The sequence below is a fragment of the Bos taurus genome, chromosome X (assembly GCF_002263795.3).
Source record: "Bos taurus isolate L1 Dominette 01449 registration number 42190680 breed Hereford chromosome X, ARS-UCD2.0, whole genome shotgun sequence".
NCBI lineage: Eukaryota > Metazoa > Chordata > Mammalia > Artiodactyla > Bovidae > Bos > Bos taurus.
The window spans coordinates 61,127,012-61,151,078 of record NC_037357.1 but is presented as its reverse complement, the minus strand read 5'-3'; the positions used below and the strand labels follow the sequence as shown (position 1 = coordinate 61,151,078).

Sequence of the window (24,067 nt, the reverse complement as noted above, 5' to 3'; positions counted from 1 at the left end):
TGTGGACATGCCTGCACACACTCATACACACACACATATACACACGCATGCACACTCTCACTTACTCACGCACAGCTGACTTGGCATCTGTGAGGATGGAGGTGGGGGACGCTGTGCCTGCTGAGCTACAAGTGCCTGCATGTCTGAGGCTGACTTTGAAGACTCCAGCATGTTTGGAGTTAATTCCCATTAGGTTAGACTCCGCCTCTCTCTCCCAAAGGTAAAGCAAGTTTTTTTCAGGCATCACTGCAAAGAGCAGCTGGAATTCCCATCCCCTCTGACAAGCTGTGAGGAGAAGTTGTTTCTCAGATGTGAGTCCGAAGACAGGGAATAAGTCAATCAGCCTTCGTGGTCAGAAGGTAAATTTGCAACTTGGGCCAAATACAATTGAAACAGCTGGATAAGAAACTGTTTGCTCTCCCCTTGCTCAGCCCCCCTTCTCCCCTTCCTTTCTCAGGCTTCCTGCCCTTTCATCTGACAGCTCAGAGAAGCTGTTTTCTTCCCAAAGGCAAACTGGTTCATTTTTACTTCCTCAAGTCTGTTGTTTGCACAGAGGCTAAGAGGAATCGGGGCTGGATTCCCGTTTCGTGTTGACACGGTGTGAAGACCTAAGAGTTAAATGCTGGTTGGTTTCCCCAGGAGAGTTGGTAACTTGAGGAGAGGAAGTCCGTGTCTCTGGGAGTGGAGGGAAGGATTTTGTTCTGACCTGTCTATAGAAATAAAAGTGGATCGGGTTTGCTGATGTGCTGGGTTGACTTCTTAGACTTGCCAAAATTGGGGTTACAGTACTGAAATGGGGTGCTTGGGTTAAACTGAAATGCAGATGTTGAAGTGAGTTGGTCTGGAAGTAAAAGATTGCATTTGCTCAGTAAATATTTGAGTTCCTACTGTGTGCCAAAGCATGATGATTTCCAGAAAAACCTGAAATAGTTTAGCTATAAATCCATTCTTGAAAGGAACACTGGGCCAAATAATTCTGTTTCGTGGTAGGAAACAAAGCAGAAATAAGTCTCATGGTGAGGAGAAATCACTGAGATACTGGTTAGGGGAGAAAGGGAAGAGGAATAATGTTCTCCTTCTTGAGTGACTCTGAGTCTTCTCTATTACTTAATGGGACGATATTGTCTTCTCTAGTAGATGGGAGAATTACCTATCCTGGTGTTAGGATAACAGCACAGATGATACTTCACTTGAACTCGGTGTTCCATCATCTTCATTTTATAGAGGAAACTCGAACTCATAGGTTTTAAGTGAGCCTTTCAAGTTCATCTAACTTGTAAGGGGCAGACCCTATCCCAGATCTGGATTCCAAAATCTGGACTCTTGTCCATGAAGATGCTATTTCTCAATCATTAGTTTCCATCAGAATCAACTGAGGATTTTTGAAAAATGCAAATTCCATAGATTCTAATTCAATGAATCCTAAAAGGAGGTTGTAGTCTACATTTTGGACAAGTACTGATGGTGATTCTGATGCAGAGGTGTTAGGGGACCCCATTTGAAAAACACTCTTCACATGCCAGGCTGCCTCTCATGTCTGCTGAAGTAGGAGAAGCATTCAGTGCACCTTCTTCCTACACTGGCTAGATTCATTGAATGGAGGAGGTCAGCTGTGGTGGCATTTTATTCATTACTGGAGGTCATGGGTAGAGGGAGTACTGGGCAACAATAGTAGGGCTGGGGCTGTTAACTTAAGGTTGTAGGGAAATGCTTTACCAGCTAATCCATTGATAGAACTTAACGGTGTCTTGCCAGAGCAGGCTGGTTGGAGTAGTTCCTAACCCATGGAGGGTGAGAGATAGGTCTCTTAGCTGACCAATTGAACACTAAATGTGGTGGCACTGGTCCAGGCAAAATAAGACCTGGGGTGAAGATCTCTGATTGATACCCCACTTTCCAAAGCAAAAGAGACAGGGAGCTCAATGAGCAGTATTTTATTTTATTTTTACAAAGAAGGGAGAAGCTCATATAAAATTTAGGGAAATCATTCCAATTTCCACCTTTCTAATCTCAGACTCAGGAGAAAGGGAATAGCCCAGGACATAACATGGAGGTTCTTTTTATGGGCTTTCCCTGTCTCTCCATGGCCAACGTGATTATTTAGAATTGACCTTCTAGGTTATTGATGACTCGGTTGGTCCTCTCTTGGCACTAACTCCCTGGCTTCCTGCCTCCCAATATCTTACCTCCTGGTGAACATCTTCACCTCAGGATGGAGAAATGCAAATAAATGAACAAACAAACCCAACACAGCTACTTTTGCTAGTCTTTCTACCCCAGATTAAAAGAGGATGGGAGGAGGGAGAAGACTTAGAAAGACAATCCACAAGCAAGAAATCTGAGGATTTGAAAGACAAGATTTAGACCTAAAGTGAGGTCTTTATAAGCATAGAGTAGAATGGTGGTTGCCAGGGGCTGGAGGAAGGGGGAATGTGGAGCTGTTTCTCAGTAGGCATAAAGTTTCAGTTACACAAGGTGAAAAACTTCTAGAGATATTCTGTACAGCTTTGTGCCTGTGGTTAACAGTATGGTGTTGTGCACTTCAAAAATACATTGCAAGGACAGACCTTAGGTTAAGTTTTCTTCACACACACAAACTCACAAAACAATACAAGGAACTTGTTTTTTCAATTCGTTTCTTTATTTTTAATTGGAGGATAATTGCTTTACAATGTTGTGTTGGTTTCTGCTGTACAACAACATGAATCAGCTATAAGTATACATGTCTCCTCCCTCTCCAGACTCCCTCCTACCGCCACCCCATACCACCCCTTTATGTTGTCACAGAGCACTGGGTTGAGCTCCCTGTGTTATACAGCAGCTTCCCATTAGCTATCTGTTTTACATATGGTAGTTTATATGTTTCAGTGCTGCTCTCTCAATTCGTTCCACCCTCTCCTTACCCTCTATGTCCACAAGTCCATTCTCTAGGTCTGCATCTCTACTCCTGCCCTGCAAATAGGTTCATCAGTACAGTTTTTCTATATTTCATATATATGGGTTAATACATGATATTTTTCTCTTTCTGACTTACTTCACCCTGTATAACAGGCTCTAGGTTCATCCACCTCACTAGAACTGACCCACATTCATTACAAGGAACTTTTTGAAGATTATGAATATATTCAGTGCCTTGGCTGTGGTGATGGTGTTACAGATGTAGGCATGTGTCCAAACTCATCGAGATATATACATTGAATGTGCGCAGATTTTCATATATCAAGTGTACCTCAATAAACCTTACAAAAAGTGAGGTCTTCTTCAAGTCACCACAATACAAATGGGAAACAAACACAATTCTGCAGGTAGATAAGTCATGAGATGATTTCAGGCATAGGAGAATCTGGAGAGATGCCCATTGGGGAGATGTATAGAGGAGAAAATTCTGGGTGAACTCAGGTGGCAGAAAATAAGGCAAGAAATACTTGGAAAGTGGTTATAGATTCTTTTTGAGGCTGTGTCTGAAGCAGGTCGCACTTGTGGTAAAGAATCCATCTGCAGTGCAGGAGACCAAGGTTCCATCCTGGGTCGGGAAGATCCCTTGGAAAAGGAAATGGCTACCTATTCCAGTATTCTAGCTTGGAGAATCCCATGGACAGAGGAGCCTGGCAGGCTATAGTCCATAGGGTCACACAGAGTTGGACACAACTGAAGTGACTTAGCACGCACTGAAGCAGAAAGATCTAGAATGGTCATGTTGCTTATATACCCAATTCGATACAAGAGCAAGAAACTCTTCTGGAGTAGGACTCTATTTACCTACTGAAACCATATGCCTATGCTTATTAATTATTTCTTAAAGTCTCAACACTGAGTATGATGAATAGGGTTGGCCAAAAAGTTCTTTCAGGTTTTTCTGTAAGCTGTTATGGAAAAACTTTTTGGCAAACCCACTATTTGTTAAAGGGTTGGCTAGTAGGCTATGCACATTGTTTGGGGGTGTGAGGAGAAATGCCCATTCATATTCCCTTGCCAATAACAGTGCCAACAAAGCTGCTTCTCACAAACCAGTCCAAAACAGGTAGTGTTTTGAGTCCTTTTCCATGGAGACTGGGGAGGAGATAAGGTGTTGGAAGAATTTGCTTTATTTTTCTCCACCAAGAAAAATACAAGAGCAATGTTTTCAGTTTCATTGATACTAAGTAAGTGCACACATATAAGTAGGAATACACAGGAGTGAAAAGTTGAGAAATGATGACAGGCTTGGGAAGGAGACACCACAGGGAGAGGTAGAGTGCTCATTTGGGGAGGAAAAGTCCAAAGGTAAGGTACCAGCAGGGCTTCCCTTGTGGTTCAGATGGTAAAGAATCCTCCTGCCAATGCAGGAGATGCAAGAGACATAGGCTCAATCCCTGGGTTGGGAAGATTCCCTGGAGGAGGGCATGGCAACCCACTCTGGTATTCTTGCCTGGAGAATCCCATGCACAGCAAAGCCTGGTGGGCTATGATCCATGGGGTCGCAAGAGTTTGACACAACCGAGCAACTGAGCACAAGATACCAGCAATCTGAGTTAATCTGTGTTGATGAAGGGCTCTTCTCTGGATGACAGTGGCCAATCTGTCCTCCATTTCCTCTGAGGACCTGACCAAAGGAATTGGTCTTAAGTTGGGAGTTGGTGATGGACAGGGAGGCCTGGAGTGCTGAGGTTCATGGAGTTGTAAAGAGTCAGACACGACTGAGCAACTGAACTGAACTGAACTGAACTGTATCAGAAAAAGGTTTAAAATGAGACATAAATTATTTATTGACAGTGAGAGTCATCAAGCTACTGAGAAAAACTGTTGAGTCCTCTTTTCTCTAGAGTTCTTTAAAAGCAGTATAGATAATCATTTGGTATGTATGGCTTAGGAGTGTTTCCTACATCTTATAGGTTGAAATGACCTCTATGCATGAGTCTATTTTAAAATGACCACTGTATCCTTACTACTAGTCTCTAATAAGGACAATAAATTTAGAACAGCCTTCATGCTTCCACCCTGGTCATTATAACTTTCTAGCCACACTCATTGCATCTCATACAGCCACTCTCAGAAACAGGCATGTGATCCATTGAGGAGCTAGAGCAACCAAGGCGGAGAGACCGTGTGATAAACAAAGAGAGAGGGACAGTAGCCAACTTAGCAATACCTGGTTACTGGACCATTTAGCAGGAGCACCAGGCTGAGTTCTTGGTTTCTGAAATCCAGTGTGGCTGGGTGGTGAGGCCTTCCAGGACAGGGAAACAAAGTGATTGCTACATGAAATACACAAGAGAAGTAAAGTGAAGTATAGCACTGTGTGTGACTTTTATTTATGTGAATGTAAAAGAGACTTGTCTAGCTCCTGGGAATGAACTTGATTGCTTTGGAGGGCTGTCATGAAGGGAGGTTACTCCATGACAGGTGGTACAGTAACTCAAAGCATTTGGTTGAATGCATTTCTCTGTGTGAACATATAACAGTGTACATGCAGACCCCACGTGGCCCATTGCCGTAGGAGAAGCTGGGCTGGGACTTATTTTGTGCTCAGAAAATATTGAGCAATGGGATCTCTGACCTCCCTTTCTTTACTGCATGAGGTCAAGCCTATGATTCAGAAAGATTTTACCTTCAGGATATAAAGATTTCATCTCTCCATTATTTAATTCCATGGTAACTTTTCACTTTATATTGTTTGAGTCCTGGAGAGAGAGCAAGAGAAAATTATCTGTGGCAGTGATTCTCAACCTGCTGTCCATGGATTATGCTGGCTCACCACACTTCTAGTCCTAGATAGAATGACTAACTCATCCATTTGGGGACTTTCCTATTAATAGTTTCATCCCTGACAATCCCACATCCCTTAGTCCCAAGTTAACTAGCATGGTTGGACATCCTAGTTCTAAATGAGATAAGGAGAATGAGTTTTTCCTGAAGTTGAAAGTATTTAATTTAAATTCTGAAAGCCAATGAGTTTTTCTAAAGCTAAACATATTTAATTTAAACTGAATTTTGTAATTCCACCTTCCTATCTCTTGGCTTCAAAATGGCATATTTAAAATGAAATGATGGCAACAGTGGTTGGTAGTCTTATAGGTTTTTAAACAGCCTGTCTTGGCACAGATGGTGATTACCTTATATCAGAAGCCCTCCTCCTATTTTAGTATAGCCTAGGTACCACTCACCGATTTAGTCCCTTTCTCCGCCTTATACTCTCTTCCCTTCTATTGGCTTTTGTCCTGGGACTTGATCTCAAGATGATAAACATTCATGGTGGACATACGGGGTTAGTTCTGACTACAAACTTGAAATATCTAATGCCCTGGTCCTGGTGGTGACATGCTGGGTACAGAAAGTCGCCTTCCTCCTGCCTTGCCTGTCCTTCCTGTCTGATTTTTTTCATCATCCTTAAACAGATTTGCCATTGTGGGTGGGAAACCATGGAGGCTTTTCGTTGAAACACTTTTGGGGTGATGAGGAAGAATATGGGGAGGGTGAAGTGAGAGGTGAGAAATGATGGTGTTGCCATTTGAGTCACTGTGTAAATTTGGGCAAGTTCCTTAGCTTTATTTTTTAAATTTATTTTTAATTGGAGAAAAATTGCTTTACAATGTTGGTTTCTGCCATACAAAATGCAAAACAGCAGGAATTATACATATATCCCCTCCCTCTGGAGCCTCCCTCCCCTCCCCACATCCCACCCTTCTGGGTAATCACAGAGGACCAGGCTGGGCTACAATAGCTTCCCACTAGTTATCTACTTTACACATGATAGTGTATATATGTCAGTGCTACTTTCTCCATTCATCCTGCTCTCCTTCCCCCGCTGTGTCCACAAGTCCACTCTCTACGTCTGCATCTCCATTCTTTCCCTGCAAATAGGTTCATCAGTACCATTTTTTTAGATTCCATATTTGCTCATTTGTAAACCAGGGGTACTACCTTTCTTACCAGCCTGAGGAGATTGTTTGCCAGAGCACATGAAACAATGGTCTTGGAAGGGAATATGATGGTGCACCCAGCAGCTGTTTATCAGCTTGTTTCCTCTCATCCTCTGGCCTGGGCTTCTTCACCAGGAAGTGAGCTCATAAAAGAGAGCTGCTTGCATTTTCCATAATCTTACATGCTCTAATATAGCAAGCAGAGGCATTACCTCATTGCGGCCAAGCATACCTGCTTTCTAACAGCAATTACTCAAGACTAGTTTCACTTATCCTGTTGGCTTTCAACCCTGCATCACATCTTTCTTTCATTCCCCCAACTCTCAGGCACAAAGCCTCATTCCCTGGGGCCCAGCTCAGGGCACTTTCTTCCCAAGCCCTAACATTCCAAAGTAAACACCTGCAATTTATAGTCTCTGCTCCCTTCCTGTGCAAAACACACAGCACACAATATATCTGTATTGGGAGGGGAATTGTGGTGAAGCAAGAAAAGAGCATTATACTAAGAATCGAATAACTGGACTCTGATCCAGCCAGGGTACTCCACTAATTCTTTACCCTTGAGGAAATCATTTCCTCTCTGTATTTCTATATGTAAAGTGATAGAGGAGGAAGGTGGTTTGCACTGTGGAGTACAACAGTACTGGCCTAGGCATCTGTAGATTGGGTTTCTTATTCCAGTCTGGCTGCTTGCTAAATTCTCTGTGATTTGGGGGAAATCACTACCCACTTACAAGGCCACACCTCCCCATATGTAAAAAAAAAAAAAAAGGTTGAATTAGGTGATTCATCAAGATTTCTGCCAGCCTAGAAATTGGATACTTCTCTAGAATGGGTTTCATTAAATATACATGGATGGCAGTGCCTGCTTCATGCCAGACATTGTTTGATGATAGTTGTGACATGGCTGGGAAAGGTCCCTGAGACTCTGAATACAACTGCTACTTGTTTCTGGCCATGTCTCAACTGGCAAGGTGGTGACCCCATGGACAGTTCCTATAATTCCCCTGCCTTTAGTCCCCTACCCCTTCTCCCCTTTCCCACCACCTGTAACTTTAAGCAGTGGTGATGAATCATGAAGTTTCTGAAACAGATTCCACCACCTGTTTGCTGGAGATGTTCACAGTGCTGTCAGCAGGCTGCAGTGTGGTCTCTGGCTGCCTTCATTGAGAAACAGGCCAGAATGCAATGGCAGATTAATGTAGTTGGGAAGGAAGCAGTTGATTTTTGACAGTGGGGTCTGTGAAAGCCATTTGTGAGCTGGGCTGAGGAGATTAAATCTAAAAAGGCACTCAGCGTCTTGAATCTGAGATGACTTGTTCCAAAAGGCATCTTGAAAGGCCCTTACAGCTCGAGATCTATGTTCCTGCAGCCAGGCAGGGGGAACCAGATCTGTTTCAGAGAGAGAAGTTTTGATGATTATATTCAGCAAAGGACTGGGCAGCTTTTCTTAGTAGACAGTTTAGTGTTAAACAACTCTCATTGTTTGGGATGGTGCCTCCTTTTTTGTTCTTGGGGAAAAGTGACTAAACAGAGCTCGCTCAGTGATGAACATAAGGATTGAGACTAGGTGCCCCTTATTTTATTTACGCATTTAAACCTAACTGATGCAATATTGGGAAAGCCCAAGTTAATGCTCTCTTGGATATCCTACTAAGGTCAAATGGGCACATCCTTTAACTCCATGGTGAGCGCTCCTTCCCTCTTCTCCCTTGGAGTATGGGCAGGCCCTGTGAGTGATCTTCCTTTTTCCTTCATTCTCTGAAAGCACCTTGGTTCCTGGCCCTCTTGAGGCAGTACCTCCTTCCAGGCCTCAGGTAAACAAGGTCATTCCATCAGAAATTGGGGGCTCTTTGGAGAGCCTAGGTTTGATTCAGGCCTCCCTCTTACCCCTTGTTCCAAATTAGATGTCAAGAACTGAAAGCTCTCTGTTTGGGTTGCACTGGGCTTCCCAGGTGATGCTAGTGGTAAAGAACCTGCTTGCCAATGCAGGAGATGTAAGAGATGTGGGTTAGGTCCCTGGATTGGGAAGATCCCCCGGAGGAGGGCATGGCAACCCACTCCAGTATTCTTGCCTGGAGAATCACATGGACAGAGGAGCCTGGCGGGCTATAATCCATAGTGTCACAAAGGGTTGGTCACAACTGAAATGACTTAGCATTCACACACTCAGGCAGGCTGCATTGGAGTAGACGAAACAGTCACTAATTCACTTCTGTGGTTCTTCCATTGCAGCCTAGAGATCATAGAAGTCTGAACCAGGTGGAAGGAAGGGAAGATGAGAAAAGTGGTGGAGAGCAGAATCCCATAGGGACCCAAATGGTCCTCAAGACAATAACCTTATCCAGAAGTAAGGGCCAAGAAGCACATGACTGAGCCCTGGGGCTGGCCAGGCAGATGAAAACTAGGCTGGTGGAGCCTACATGACAACTTTCTGCATTTGGCGCTGTGAACCGACTCATCTCCCCATCCCCACCGAGAAACCTGGGACTATGAGGAGCAGCCTGACCCTGGTGGGGACCCTCTGGGCCTTCCTGTCCCTTGTTACCGCCGTGGCCAGTTCTACCAGTTACTTCCTGCCTTATTGGCTCTTTGGATCTCAGCTGGGGAAGCCAGTGTCATTCAGCACATTCCGGAGGTGCAATTACCCTGTGAGGGGAGAGGGGCAGAGTCTGATCATGGTTGAAGAGTGTGGGCGCTATGCCAGCTTCAGTGCCATCCCCAGCCTGGCCTGGCAGATGTGCACAGTGGTGACAGGTGCTGGCTGTGCTCTGCTGCTCCTGGTGGCACTGGCTGCTGTCCTGGGCTGCTGCATGGAAGAACTCATCTCCAGAATGATGGGACGTTGCATGGGAGCTGCACAGTTCGTGGGAGGTAAGACTGTGTGGCTGAGATTGGAGAGGTTGGGGAGCTTTGCAGGGGTGGGCATAGTGGGCGTGTTGCCTTACAGGGAAATCCACTTTCAGCTTCTCCTCTTTGTCCAACTCTAAGGCTGTGAATGGACTAAGGCTGTGAATGGGCTAAGGCTGTGAATGGGCTTCCCTCGTGACTCAGATGGTAAAGAATCTGCCTACCAATGCAGGAGACACAGGTTCAATCCCTGAGTTGGAAAGATCCCCTGGGGAAGGAAATGGCAGTCCACTCCAGTATTCTTGCCTGGGGAATCCCATGGACAGAGGAGCCTGGGGTGCTATAGTACGGGGGGTTCACAAAGAATCAGACATGACTTGGCAACTGGATAACAACAACAAGACTCTGAATGGGGGCTCCTTTGAAATACCTGGTCTGGGACTCCCCAAAGCGCAATCTACATCAGGGTTTTATTCACAGCAAGATTGTCTAGTAGGCAGAATTGATATCTGTTTTTTTGGCCCTGATTTTCATCACATTCTTTTGCCTGCAGAGTGCCCATTTAACAATATTATCCAGGTCTGATTTGCAGAGGACGCAACTCTAGTATACTACTAGTATGGTATACAACTATATACTCTAGTATTACAGTTCCCAAATAAACTTGACCTCTAAGATCCCTGGTCGCTGGTAGTTATCTGAGGACCATGATCTCATTAACACGTACACAAAGGTGCTAATTACTGAATGAGTTCAATATGCAGTCCTCACCAAAAAAATATATCTCTAATAGTGAAATGCTAGCTACCAGGCAGACTGCAGTTGACCGCTTATCTGGCAATATCTAAGGCTAGCCCTGAATGGTAGCCATCAACAGTCTATCCAGGTTTCCTCTGGCCCCGACTCACTCTACTTATCTTTTCCCTCATTCAGTCTGCCTCTAAATTTAGTGCGGGAGACCTGGGATGCTGCAGTGTGTGGATGGGCTAAGAAAGAACAAAATGCAAAAATGGCAGACAGTAGGAAAGCAATGGGAGTGGTTTCATTTGAACTGAGAAGAAAAAGGCAAGTTTAGACACACAGGCAAATACGTGTGTGAATATATGAGCTATTTTTCACACCTGGATGGGGAAATGGAAAAAAGTGCTGGTAGAATCTATGGCTGAAGTTTGTTGTTGTTCCTGAAGTTTTAGAATTCCTATTCATTATAACTGTCATCTCCATTAGCAGCACAGTGTGGGTGACTGGAGCCAGGAAACTTCGATCCCACTTCTGGCTCTTTCACTAAGTTGCCCTGTGGTTGTAAGCAAATGACTGACCTCTCTCATGTTCACTTCCCTTCTTTCCTTGAATTGGTTCATTGGCAAGATAGCCCAGATCCTAATTTTCTTCTTCTCTCCGATGACTGCATTCAAGTAGCCTTGAGGTGCAATGGCAGTGATGAGCTAAGACAGTGCTTCTCATCAGGGACTGACTTTTTACACCCTTCACCCCCCCCCACCCCAACCAGAAGACATTTAGTAATGTCTTTGAGACATTTATGGTTATCACATATTCGGGAGAGTGTTACTGACAATCAGTGGATAAAGGTGAGGGATGCAGTTAAATATACCACAATGCATAAGAATAAAACAGTTGCCTACTCCCCAAAACAAAGAAATATCTGGTCCCAAATGTCAATAGTGCCAAGGTTGAGAAACCCTAAGCTAACGTATTATGATTTCCTTGCCTTCTTATGAAAAGTACCGGATTCTCTTTTGTGCCAGTTAAGATGATGTTTTCTGTTTCCCTCTTTCCTCTAAGGAAAAGGGACCAGATATTTCTTTGTTTTGGGACCAGATATTTCTTTCTTTTGGGGAGTAGGCAATTATTTTATTCTTATGCATTGTGGTATATTTAACTGCATCCCTCACCTTTATCCACTGATTGTCAGTAACACCCTCCCGAATATGTGATAACCATAAATGTCTCAAAGACATTATTAAATGTCTTCTGTTTGGGGTGTGGGGGGGTGAAGGGTGTAAAAAGTCAGTCCCTGATGAGAAGCACTGTCTTAGCTCATCACTGCCATTGCACCTCAAGGCTACTTGAATGCAGTCATCAGAGAGCTCATTGTAAAAAAATGGAGCCTGTAAAAAAAAAGCTCATTGTAAAAATTTTAAATTTGAATTAACATTCTAATCTAATGAACTAATCCATGAACTGAGTGGCAGATGTCATGCAGAGGCAACAGAAACATCAGTATCATTTTCATCTCATATGATTCTGCCATTTTATATTCCCCATTGGCTATCGCTCATAGGAACATAGTCACAGTATTTATGCTTAGATGAAGGTCTTTAAAACTCAAGAATAAAATGCCACTTGACAGTAGTCATGGAAAGAGTTAAGACCCAAGGTGTGCTACAAGGTTTCTCTCTGGACAAGGGAATAATATTGCACAGATGGCTGAATTTCCACAACTTCCCCATCTGTAATACCAGCCAACTAAGAGTCATTTTCATTTCCGTTTTAGAAGCTGGAGCCTGTCAAGGTTATATCAGATGTGAAGGAATGGTAAAGCCTGGTTGAATGTATCATATTTTCTAGGCACTCCTTGGCATACAAACATTATCCAAGGTTCTGCAGGATCTTGTGCCTCACTCCTCAGAGATGGGCACTGTTAGTGGCAGAAAGCCAAACCTGAAGAGTGTTTTGAGCTACACGGATAAAAGACATAAGAGAAAGAGCTGTGGGGGTTAAGTTGAAGCCTGTTGTTCAACCGAGGGAAATTGATTTCATTGCTCCAGGCCGGACTGCTTCTCAGCAGCTGGTGCATTAACCAAAATATATCAGGGGGAGGAGCCCATTTGTTTCAGGTTTGGTTTATCTCTGCCAGACCCCAAACCACTGAAGAGATGGAGTATCCATTAAGAACTACTCCCTCCCCTCTGCCTGATTTTTGTTCCCCAGTTTGGCGGCTGTCCACAGAGATGAGCGGTGGGAAGTGGGAGAGACAGGAAGAAATAAAGTACTGCTGGCCTGAGTCAGATTCAGCAAGGTGACCTGATGGGGCCCTTGGGTCCTATTTGCTCCACCTGCAGCCAATCCAGCTGGACAAGTGTAGGATCCAGAGAGCCTTCCACTGGGACCTTCATGCCCTCCTCTAACCAGGGAAGGAAACATCTGGTCAGGAGATTATTTCAACCCCTGGGATGCTGAGGTTTCCAACCAGCTGGCCCCTGATCCCAGAGAATAAGGTCATTATTTACATTCCCCTGTGTATACACATGCAAGATGCTTGTGAATTATCCTCTAACTTCAGTGAGAGCTAACTGAGGAAGAAATAGGTGAGAAGTAAATATAAAGAACTCTTGGCAGGAAAAAGTGTAAGATCTTGGATCAGGTTACTTGAGGGAGGCCAAGAATCTTTCTAGAGCAGGGAATGTATCAGAATCACCTGGAGGGCTTAAAAAAATGGTCTCTCTCACTCTTTCCCATACTGATATACATAGCAACAGGTGGAAGGCTACATGTTTTTAAAAATCTCCCCAGTGACTCTGATGTGTATTCTGTGTTCACTTTCCCCAACCCAAGTGAGAACTACCACTCTGGACTTTTTTATTTTGGTTTAGTTAAGCAGATAGAATTCAACAAACCCAGACAGGCACTAATGTTTTGCTCCATATAAGGTCCTAATACTACATGCTTCAAGCTGAATGAAATTGCCATTGGAGACAGATCACTGAGAATGTAATTCAAGGAAAGGGTGGTGTTTTCTAAAAACCATTATCTTCTCTGCAAACCAAGCATTTCCTGAAAAGTCTTGCAAACTGTCATCAGTCATCATTTAACTTAAATGTACCATGTTGAGCAAGGATTATAAAAGTGGCTTTCTGTTTGGGAAATGGTATTTAAAGGAGTTAATCTATTAACAAAGACTCATGTAGAAGATTTGAAGCAGAGCAGAGAATGTGGTCCAGGCCTTCTGACTCTCAGCCCTGGGCTTTATGCATTGGTGTCATTGATTTTTCTTTATCTCTTTAGAGAGGAAGTTCTATCACAGTGTTTTTCAGAGTGGTCCTTGAAGCACTTGTATAAGAATTTCCTGGTGTGCTTATTAAATGCAGATTCCTTAGGGCCTTCCTAAACTTCTGAAAGAGATGGGAATACCAGACCACCTGACCTGCCTCTTGAGAAACCTGTATGCAGGTCAGGAAGCAACAGTTAGAACTGGACATGGAACAACAGACTGGTTCCAAATAAGAAAAGGAGTACGTCAAGCTGTATATTGTCATCCTGCTTATTTAACTTATATGCAGAGTACATCATGAGAAACGCTGGGCTGGAAGAAGCCACAAGCTGGAATCAAGATTGTTGGGAGAAATATCAATAACCTCAGATATGCAGATGACACTACCCTTATGGCAGAAAGTGAAGAGGAACTAAAAAGCCTATTGATGAAAGTGAAAGAGGAGAATGAAAAAGTTGGCTTTAAGCTCAACATTCAGAAAACAAAGATCATGGCATCTGGTCCCTTCACTTCATGGGAAATAGATGGGGAAACAGTGGAAACTGTCAGACTATTTTTTTGGGCTCCAAAATCACTGCAGATGGTGATTGCAGCCATGAAATTAAAAGACGCTTACTCCTTGAAAGGAAAGTTATGACCAACCTAGACAGTGTATTAAAAAGCAGAGATATTCCTTTGCCAACAAAGATCCATCTAGTCAAGACTATGGTTTTTCCAGTGGTCATGTATGGATATGAGAGTTGGACTGTGAAGAAAGCCGAGCGCTGAAGAATTGATGCTTTTGAACTGTGGTGTTGGAGAAGGCTCTTGTGAGTCCCTTGGACTGTAAGGAGATCCAACTAGTCCATCCTAAAGGAGACAAGTCCTGGGTGTTCATTGGAAGGACATGCTGAGGCTAAAACTCCAATACTTTGGCCACCTCATGTGAAGAGTTGACTCATTGGAAAAGACCTTGATGCTGGGAGGGATTGGGGGCAGGAGGAGAAGGGGACGACAGAGGATGAGATGGCTGGATGGCATCACTGACTCGATGGACATGAGTCTGAGTGAACTCCGGGAGTTGGTGATGGACAGGGAGGCCTGGCGTGCTGCGATTCATGGGGTAGCAAAGAGTCAGACATGACTGACTGACTGAACTGAACTGAAACCTCCCGAATAAGAGCTGATGCCTGGCACTCTGGATTCTACATAGCCTCTCAGGCTGACTTATTTATTTTTGAAAATATAATATGAAATATTTCAGATATATGCATCATAAGGCTTAAGGAATAGACTATTACTGATGTTGTTTAAGTCTTCATACCCTGATCGTACTCCACTGTCTCCACAGCAAAGGTAACTACTCACATCCATATATGACTACAGGAAAAACCATAGCTTTGACTAGATGGACCTTTGTTGGCAAAGTAATGTCTCTGCTTTTTAATATGCTGTATAGGTTGGTCATAGCTATTCTTCCAAGGAGCAAGCATCTTTTAATTTCATGTCTTCAGTCACCATCAGCAGTGATTTTGGAGCCCCCCAAAATAAAGTCCCTCACTGTCTCCATTGTTTCTGCATCTATTTGCTATGAAATGATGGGACTGGTGGAGAAGGAAATGGCAACCCACTGCAGTATTCTTGCCTGGAGAATCCTGTGGACGGAGGAGCCTTGTGGGCTGCTGTCCATAGGGTCACACAGGGTCGAACACTACTGAAGTGACTTGGCATGTATGCATGCATAGTGGGGCTGGATGCCATGATCTTAGTTTTCTGAATGTTGAATATTAAACCAGCTTTTTCACTCTCCTCTTTCACTTTCATCAAGAGGCTCTTGAGTTCTTCTTCACTTTCTGCCATAATGGTGGTGTCATCTGCATATCCGAGGTTATTGAGATTTCTCCCAGCAATCTTAATTCCAGCTTGTGCTTCATCTAGCCCAGCATTTCACATGATGTACTCTGCATATAAGTTAAATAAGCAGGGTGACAATATACAGCCTTGACATACTCCTTTCCCTATTTGGAACCAGTCTGTTGTTCCATGTCCAGTTCTAACTGTTACTTCTTGATCTACATACAGATTTCTCAAGAGGCAGGTCAGGTGGTCTGGTATTCCCATCTCTTTAAGAATTTTCCAGTTTGTTGTGATTCACATAATCAAAGGCTTTGGTGTAGTCAGTAAAGCAGAAATAGATGCTTTTCTGGAACTCTCTTGCTTTTTTGATGATCCAATGGAAGCTAGCAATTTGATCTCTGGTTCCTCTGCTTTCTCTAAATCCAGCTTGAACATCTGGAAGTTCACGGTTCACGTATTGCTGAAGCCTGGCTTGGAGAATTTTGAGCATTACTTTGCTAGCGTGTGAGATGAGTGCAATTGTGTGATAGTTTGAACATTCTTTGGCATTGCCTTTCTTTGGGATTGGAATGAAAACTGACCTTTTCCAGTCCTGTGGCCACTGCTGAGTTTTCCAAATTGCTGGTATATTGAGTGCAGCACTTTCACAGCATCATCTTTTAGGATTTGAAATAGCTCAACTGGAATTCCATCACCTCCACTAGCTTTGCTCATAGTGATGCTTTCTAAGGCCCACTTGACTTCACATTCCAGGATGTGTGGCTCTAGGTGAGTGATCACACCATCGTGGTTATCTGAGTCATGAAGATCTTTTTTGTACAGTTCTTCTGTGTATTCTTGCCACCTCTTCTTAATATCTTCTGCTTTTGTTAGGTCCATACCATTTCTGTCCTTTACTGTGCCCATCTTTGCATGAAATGTTCCCTTGGTATCTTTAATTTTCTTGAAGTGTTCTCTAGTCTTTCCCATTCTATTGTTTTCCTCTATTTCTTTACATTGATCACTGAAGAAGGCTTTCTTATCTCTCCTTGCTATTCTTAGGAACTCTGCATTTAGATGGGTATATCTTTCCTTTTGTCCTTTGCCTTTCACTTCTCTTCTTTGCTCAGCTATTTGTAAGGCCTCCTCAGACAACCATTTTGCCTCTTTGCATTTCTTTTTCTTGGGGATGGTTTTGATCCCTGCCTCCTGTACAATGTCATGAACCTCCGTCCATAGGTTCATGGTCAGAGTTCATAGGCACTCTGTCTATCAGATCTAATCTCTTGAATCTATATGTCACTTCCACTATATAATCATAAGGGCTTTGATTTAGGTCATACCTGAGTGGCTTATTGGTTTTCCCTACTTTCTTCAATATAAGTCTGAATTTGGCAATAAGGAGTTCATCATCAGAACCACAGTCAGCTCCCAGTCTTGTTTTTGCTGACTGTATAGAGCTTCTCCATCTTTGGCTGCAAGGAATATAATCAATCTGATTTCGATATTGACCATCTGGTGATGTCTATGTGTAGAGTCTTCTCTTGTGTTGTTGGAAGAGGGTGTTTGCTGTGACCAGTGCATTCTCTTGGCAAAACTCTGTTAGCCTTTGACCTGCTTCATTCCGTATTCCAAGGCCAAATTTGCCTGTTATTCCAGGTGTTTCTTGACTTCCTACTTTTGCGTTCCAGTCTCCTATAATGAAAAGGACATCTTTTTTGGGTGTTAGTTCTAGAAGATCCTGTGGGTCTTCACAGAACCATTCAACAATGAGGATAAATGACCCTGTGACTTTGTTTTTAAAATAATATGTCTCCTTGGACATCTTTATTCATCTGTGATCAAATGTATTATAATCCTCTGTTACAAGTGCAATGAAGTATGCACTTGTATGTTACAAGTCCATGAAGTATGTTTACAACCTATTGTGCTCACCTGTCTGAAAGGCAGGAGGGAGACTGGGGGATGGGAGGGGTGGTAGGGCAGGTTGAGAAGAGCATGTGGCCACCTGCACTGGGGCAGAACACATACCTGGCAGATTCCTACTTTCTGGCTTGGTGCCTGAGAAAAATTGCAAGAAAACAACACCAAGCAGGTGACTTTTGAATCAAGCCTTGTTCAGCTTTTGACTTTTCATCTGTTATGAGGACAAAAATGTGAGGAAGAAATTAGCATGGCGAATATAAGTAGAAAGTTAGGGAAGAGCGAGAGAGAGAGGCTGCTGTTTAATAATAGTAATAAATCTTTATTGAGCACATTCTATGTGCCTGGCAGCTTTATGAGTACTACTTTTTGAAACAGCCCTGTAAGTTAGAGTACTATTATTTCCATTTTAAAGATGAGGTAATTTAGGCACAGAGAGATTAAGTAACTTGCCAAAGTCACACAGCCTCTAGGGGGCAGAGCTGGAATTAGAAATTAGTTCTAGGGACTGCTGCTGCTGCTGCTAAGTCACTTCAGTCGTATCCGACTCTGTGTGACCCCATAGATGGCAGCCCACCAGGCTCCCTCGTCCCTGGGATTCTCCAGGCAAAAACACTGGAGTGGGTTGCCATGGACTACAGAACCCAATCTCTTTCTCTCTCTCTTTTTCCCCAGCTTCATTGAAATACAATTAACATAACATTGTGTAAGTGTTAGGTGTACAATACACTGATTTGATGCACGTATGCATTGTGAAAGGATTATCACAATAATGTTAGAGAACACATAAATCACCTCACATAATTGTTTTGTGGTGAGATCATTTAAGATCTACTCTCTTAGCAACTTTCAAGTATATAATATTGTATTGTTCTCTTGCTGTGTCTCTGAATCTTAATGCCTATAAGATTCCTAGTGCCTACTATAGATACTGTTGCCAAAAAGTGATCATTTCTGGACACCTGTCTCTAGAAGAACAGCACTTCTAAGGATCTCTCTTATTAGTAAGAAAAGCATTGCCAGCAACTGGCTCTGCGACCTTGAGTAAATTGCTTTCCCTCTCTGGGTCTAAGCACCCACATCTGTAATGGAGAGGGATTGGAGCAGATACTCTCCAAAGGCCTTTCCTTCTCTAAAATTCTGTAGCTGTATTGAATGTCTAGGATGACCTCTCATCTCTACTATGGAGATCCTTTCAGAAGGCTCCCCCCTTGGGAAGTGGGAGCAAAGGAAGCTATCTGTTAGATAGGCAGAGCATACTCTGACACAGGTACATTTATTGAGCACTTATTACATACCAGGTAATAAGTAGGTAACAAGGATACATAGTTGAAGAGAAATATGGTACCTGCCTTCAAGGAATGCACAGTCCAGTAATGAAAGCAAGTGGCAGTTTTAAGGGCTTATATCACAGAATATTCTTATCACAGAAGTAAGCACAGGGTATTTCTGGAGCAGAGGTAAGGAATATGTAACTTTGCTTGGGGTAGGCACTGGGGATGGTGAGGAAAGGTTTCTGGAAAAGGTAATCTGTGACTTGAACTTCTCAGCATGATAAGGTCTAAGGAGCAGGAGGGCTGAAGAAGGTGGAAGGTTTCTCCTGCCATGTCGGGAAAGGCATTTAGCTAACACAGGCCCCTGCTTGAAAAGTCAGAGCTCATGCCCATCCCAGAGATCTGAGTATGGAGGCTGGAATACAGAACTGCTGTTTTTTTTTATAAACATGTGTTTTTTTCTTCCTACTCTGTGTGGGAAAGCTCATTTTTTATTAACTCTTCTCTCAAAGGGTAGACACTGAAAGCAGGAAAAGGCTGAGGTTTCATTTCCAGTTCTGTCCTTAACCCATTGTATATACTCTGGGATCACATACTTTGGTGCATACCTCTTCATATCATATGATTTCAGTTTATCTGTAGTAAGAAAAAAATGAGTGCTGTTCCATTGCCACTGGACAAATTCCAGAGCCTAGAAAAGTCTTTTGAGTGACCAGTTTCATTTCCTTTAAGACTATCAGACAGATAAGAATGTCTTCTAATTTTAAGCATTCCACTGAAGGGAATTTCTAACCTTACTTGGTCACTCTTTTTAGTTTCTAAACGCTCTCTCACCATCAGAAAGCTCCTTCTGTTTTCCTATTTAAACTCTTCTTGTTTTTTCTTTAGGTCCATATCTTTTTCTCTGGCCTCACTGAATATTGAGAACAGCTCATGTTGCCATTGGAGAAGGCAATGGCACCCCACTCCAGTACTCTTGCCTGGAAAATCCCATGGACGGAGGAGCCTGGTAGGCTGCAGTCCATGGAGTCGCGAAGAGTCGGACACGACTGAGCGACTTCACTTTCACTTTTCACTTTCATGCATTGGAGAAGGAAATGGCAACCCACTGCCGTGTTCTTGGCTGGAGAATCCCAGGGTCATGGGAGCCTGGTAGGCTGCCGTCTCTGGGGTTGCACAGAGTCGGACACGACTGAAGTGACTTAGCAGCAGCAGCATGTTGCCATGTTGCTGACAAGCTTAGCGAGTATGTTAAGATCTTCTTCAAAAAGGCTTCAGCTGAAGGCAAAGTGGGCTTATTAGCTTCTCAGAGTGTATACAGAGAATCTTCCTCATTGAGGAAAGAGAAACAAAGGTGAGGCCAGCAGTTCCTGGAGCAGCCTGCCTTTCACTGTCTGGAACCTTTCTGGAACCTCTGAATATGCCAGTCAGTCACCATTAATCAACCTGTCTATGGGGTTGCACAGAGTCGGACACGACTGAAGTGACTTAGCAGCAGCAGCAGCAGCATACTATGTTAGGTTCTGCATCGACACTCGTAGTAGGTGACCATCCCATGACCTGTGGTGTAGCACTCAAGTATAGTGTTCTTGTAGTTAGACTCTCTTGGTTGTAAGTAGCAGAGACTCGAGTTCTCCAATGAAAAAGGGGATTTATTATAACATAAGAAAAGTGGAACTGGAAAGCCATTGACAAGAACTGAATTCCCTAACTCTTTCAGGAACAGTACGGAGTTTCCCTTCATGGTGTATCTGATTTCTGCCACTGTGTTCTCTTCTTTTACCAATCAGTTTGCTCAGCTTACCCAGAACTGATGTCTATTCATAACTTTGGATTGAACTTGGCTTCAGCTTGACACAGACTTGATTTTACCTCCTGGTGTTTTTTTCCTATCTTCTGCTCCATCTGCTAACTAGCACAACGTTTCTGTGTTCCTTGATTAACATTTCCAGAAACAAGAATCTGGCCCAGCTGTTCTCTTCAGAGCATGATATATGACCCATTACTGGCCAGCCAATTAATTTGGTTGCTCTTGTGTCAGATGCCAATGCTTAGTCCAATTCACGATCACCAAAGGCAAGGGAGAGTAGGTCACAGGTTACAAAATGTAAGCCTAGGCAGCAAACAAGAGCTGTAGTTGATGCAAATGTCCTTAAAAGGCAATGACAACAAGTAGACCCAGATTTATATCTCTGGTCAGAAAAGTAATGTTATCACTAAGATTGCACAGAGTTGCCCTCTAATAATCAAATGACCTCAACAAAATGAGATGAAGGCAAGGGACACAATGGAAGGTTTTGAAAGCTAAAGAAAGTAGGAATGCTTAGCATGAATCTGGAATGGTCTCTCGAAGTGTTTCTGGAGGAGGGGATGTGGTCCCCTGCTCACCAGTAGAAGCCTACATACTGTGTATACTTTGTGTAGATCTCAGTCTGGCAACTGATTTCAAGTTACAGAAATCATGACCTATCTTCAACTAGTAGGGACTGACCTGACTCTTAGAAAAGGCTGAATTGTAGGGACAAGTAGCTGTCTCTACCTTGCTGTTCTTTGTAAATCAGACCAACATAGAAAAGGACTCTGGTTGGAGAAGCCAACTCAGCCATGTGAATCATTGGCAAAAACATTTTGGCTGTTAAAAGTACATTGGTTGGTCTCAATCCCCAGTACTGTCCTTTTTTATGATTTGGCCCCTTTACTATCTGTTGCAGCTCACCACCTCTGACACTGTAAAGACATCCTGTTGAGTTGATAGTGTCATAGAAATCTAGGTTAAAAGAGGAAAGGTAAACTCTGAGTGAAAGAGGCAGAATTTGAGCTGAGCTAATCCAGAGGGGATTTTGGGATGACAGAGGCCTGTTGTATTTTTTTCTGCCTGTGTGTATTTTTTTTTTTTCTAGGACTGCTGATAAGTTCAGGCTGTGCATTATACCCTTTAGGATGGAATAGCCCGGAAATAATGCAAACGTGTGGGAATGTCTCCAATCAATTTCAGTTAGGTAAGATGGTTTGTGCAAGATGGCAGTGACGGGGAATCAGTTTCTCAAAGTGCTCTTAGAGGGGCCTGTACTTGCTAGTGGTGCTTGCCTGAGTCTCTCATTGTGTTAGCTTGTGGGAAGTGCTATCTTGGTCAGTCTCATGTGGCCTTGATAATTTACAAGGATTGAACATAAATTCTGCTTCTTTAACGATGTCTTACCACACCCTTATGTACTTTTACCCAGAGTTCTGTGACCGATTTAGGGCAACCCTGTCTACAGAGAGCTTCCCTGGTGACTCAGATGGTAAAGAATCTGCCTGCAATGCAGGAGACCTGGGTTCAATCCCTGGGTCCAGAGCATCCCCTAGAGAAGGAAATGGCAGCCTACTCCAGTATTCTTGTCTGGAGAATCCCATGGACAGAGGAGCTTAGTGGGCCACAGTCCATGGGTTCTCAAGGAGTTAGACATGACTAAGTGACTAACAGTTTCAGTTTTATCTACAGAGGGATTCTAAATGCTTAGAGACTGCAGATCTGTCATCCTTTGAATAAGTCCTAGACTCTATTAGTATTTCTTTCTAGGCAACTATTTTCCAAATACAAATCAATAGTATCTCTTCTCACTCTCCACTGAGCATATAACAAGAGGTAATTTGTTTTATATCATGCATTAGGAACCTAAGTTAAACATTGGGAATTGTTACTGGCATTTTTACATTGTTACTGGCATGTTAATGACAAGAGGTGTTAAATATTAAAATAGGTGACAGAAATAACTTTGGACTCTTCTATGGTTGCCAACTTCTCTGAGAATGGCTTGAGTTCATTATTGTGAATTGGGAATAGATTAGACTCTACCTGGAAGATTTCAAAATACTTGTCCAAACTACCAGGATGGAATGTCTAGGTTTCCTTGATTATTTTCAATTGTAGTAGAGGATTTTGGAACAACGAGGCCACCCATTTGCAGTAGCTTATGCTCCCATACTTCCCTTTTCTCTCTGTTGCCTCAGACTGTTTTTTGAGCCTTACCTGACTCATTTTTGGAGGGAGTTGTTTACTGTACAAACATAATATAAGGAAAGGGCTGTAGAGAATATGTGACAAAATGAAGACCCTAGAATGCATGTCCAGTGTTCCTGGCTCAGGGTGGGGCTGACTGGTAAACACAATGATTCTGCCATAGGTGAAGGAAGGAGTAAAGAAATTCAAAAAGAAACTTTGGGGGCAGGGACTGAAGAAAAAAGAAGCAAGACACTGATGCTGCTAACCAGGGTAGAGAAAGCTGAAGATTTAGCACACATCTCCTACTGGGTTCTTACTCCTATAATTCTACTTTTTTTGTTGTTGTTGTTGTTGTTGTTTTTTAAAACAAATAATGGCTTTAACAGAGCATTTTTAGGGCAGTGAAACTATTCTGTCAGACTGAGTATCTACTATAATGGTGGACACACCCAGGTGGCTCAATGGTAAAGAATCCATCTGCCAATGCAGGAACACAGGTTCAATCCCTAGGTCAGGAAGATCCCCTGGAGAAGGAAATGGCAACCCACTCCAGGATTCTTTCCTGGAGAATCTCATGGACAGAGGAGCCTGGTAGGCTAAAGTCCATAGGATTGCAAAGACTTGGATACAACTGAGTGACTAAGTACCTTTGTCCAAGCATATTGCATGTATGATACCATGAGTGATTTGTAATATACACTGTGGACTTTGGGTGGTTATGATTTGTCAATTTTGATTCATCAATTACAAAAAATTTTCCACTCCATTGTGGGATGTTGACAATGAGGGTGGTTGCGGGTGTGTGGGACAAGGTGCAGAGGAGAAATCTCTGTAACTGTCTGCTCAACTTTGATGTGAACCTAAGACTGCTCTAAAAAGTAAAGTTTATTTTTTTAACTTAAAAAAGTAACAGTTTTATTGATATAAAATTTGCCCTTTTAAAGTGTACAATTAGTGGGTTTTACTATATTCACATGGTTGTGCAATCATCACTACTATCCAATTTCAGAATATTTTCACAATCCCCAAAAGAAACTCCTTACCCATTAGCAGCCACTTCTCCTTCCTCCCTGTGCCCAGCCCCTGGCAACCACTGTCAATTTAGATTCGCCTGTTCTGGACATTTCAGATAAATGGAATCATATAACATGTGGCTTTGTAGGTCTGACTCCTTTTACTTAGCATAATGTTTTCAAGGTTCATCCCTGTTGTAACTTGTATCAGTACTTCTGCCTTTCATGGATGAATAATATTCAATTGTGTAGCTATAGTTTATTTATCCACTTATCAGTTGATGTATGGAGAAGGA

The 24,067-nt window shown here is 42.9% G+C and overlaps 1 protein-coding gene across 2 annotated transcripts in view; it reads left to right on the top strand.

Moving 5' to 3' along the window:
• The first annotated feature begins 219 nt into the window (after nucleotides 1–219).
• LHFPL1 (LHFPL tetraspan subfamily member 1) overlaps nucleotides 220–24,067 on the top strand; it is a 70,925-nt gene continuing 47,077 nt past the window's right edge. The window contains exons 1-3 of one of the 2 annotated variants that reach the window (XM_005227930.5): nucleotides 220–359; nucleotides 9,135–9,773; nucleotides 21,674–21,772. In XM_005227930.5, coding sequence (XP_005227987.1) covers nucleotides 9,323–9,773; nucleotides 21,674–21,772 — 550 coding nt within the window. In that variant the 5' untranslated portion in view covers nucleotides 220–359; nucleotides 9,135–9,322. Of the gene's footprint in view, nucleotides 360–9,134; nucleotides 9,774–21,673; nucleotides 21,773–24,067 lie in introns of those variants that run through there. The other variant, NM_001191127.1, reaches the window with a different exon arrangement.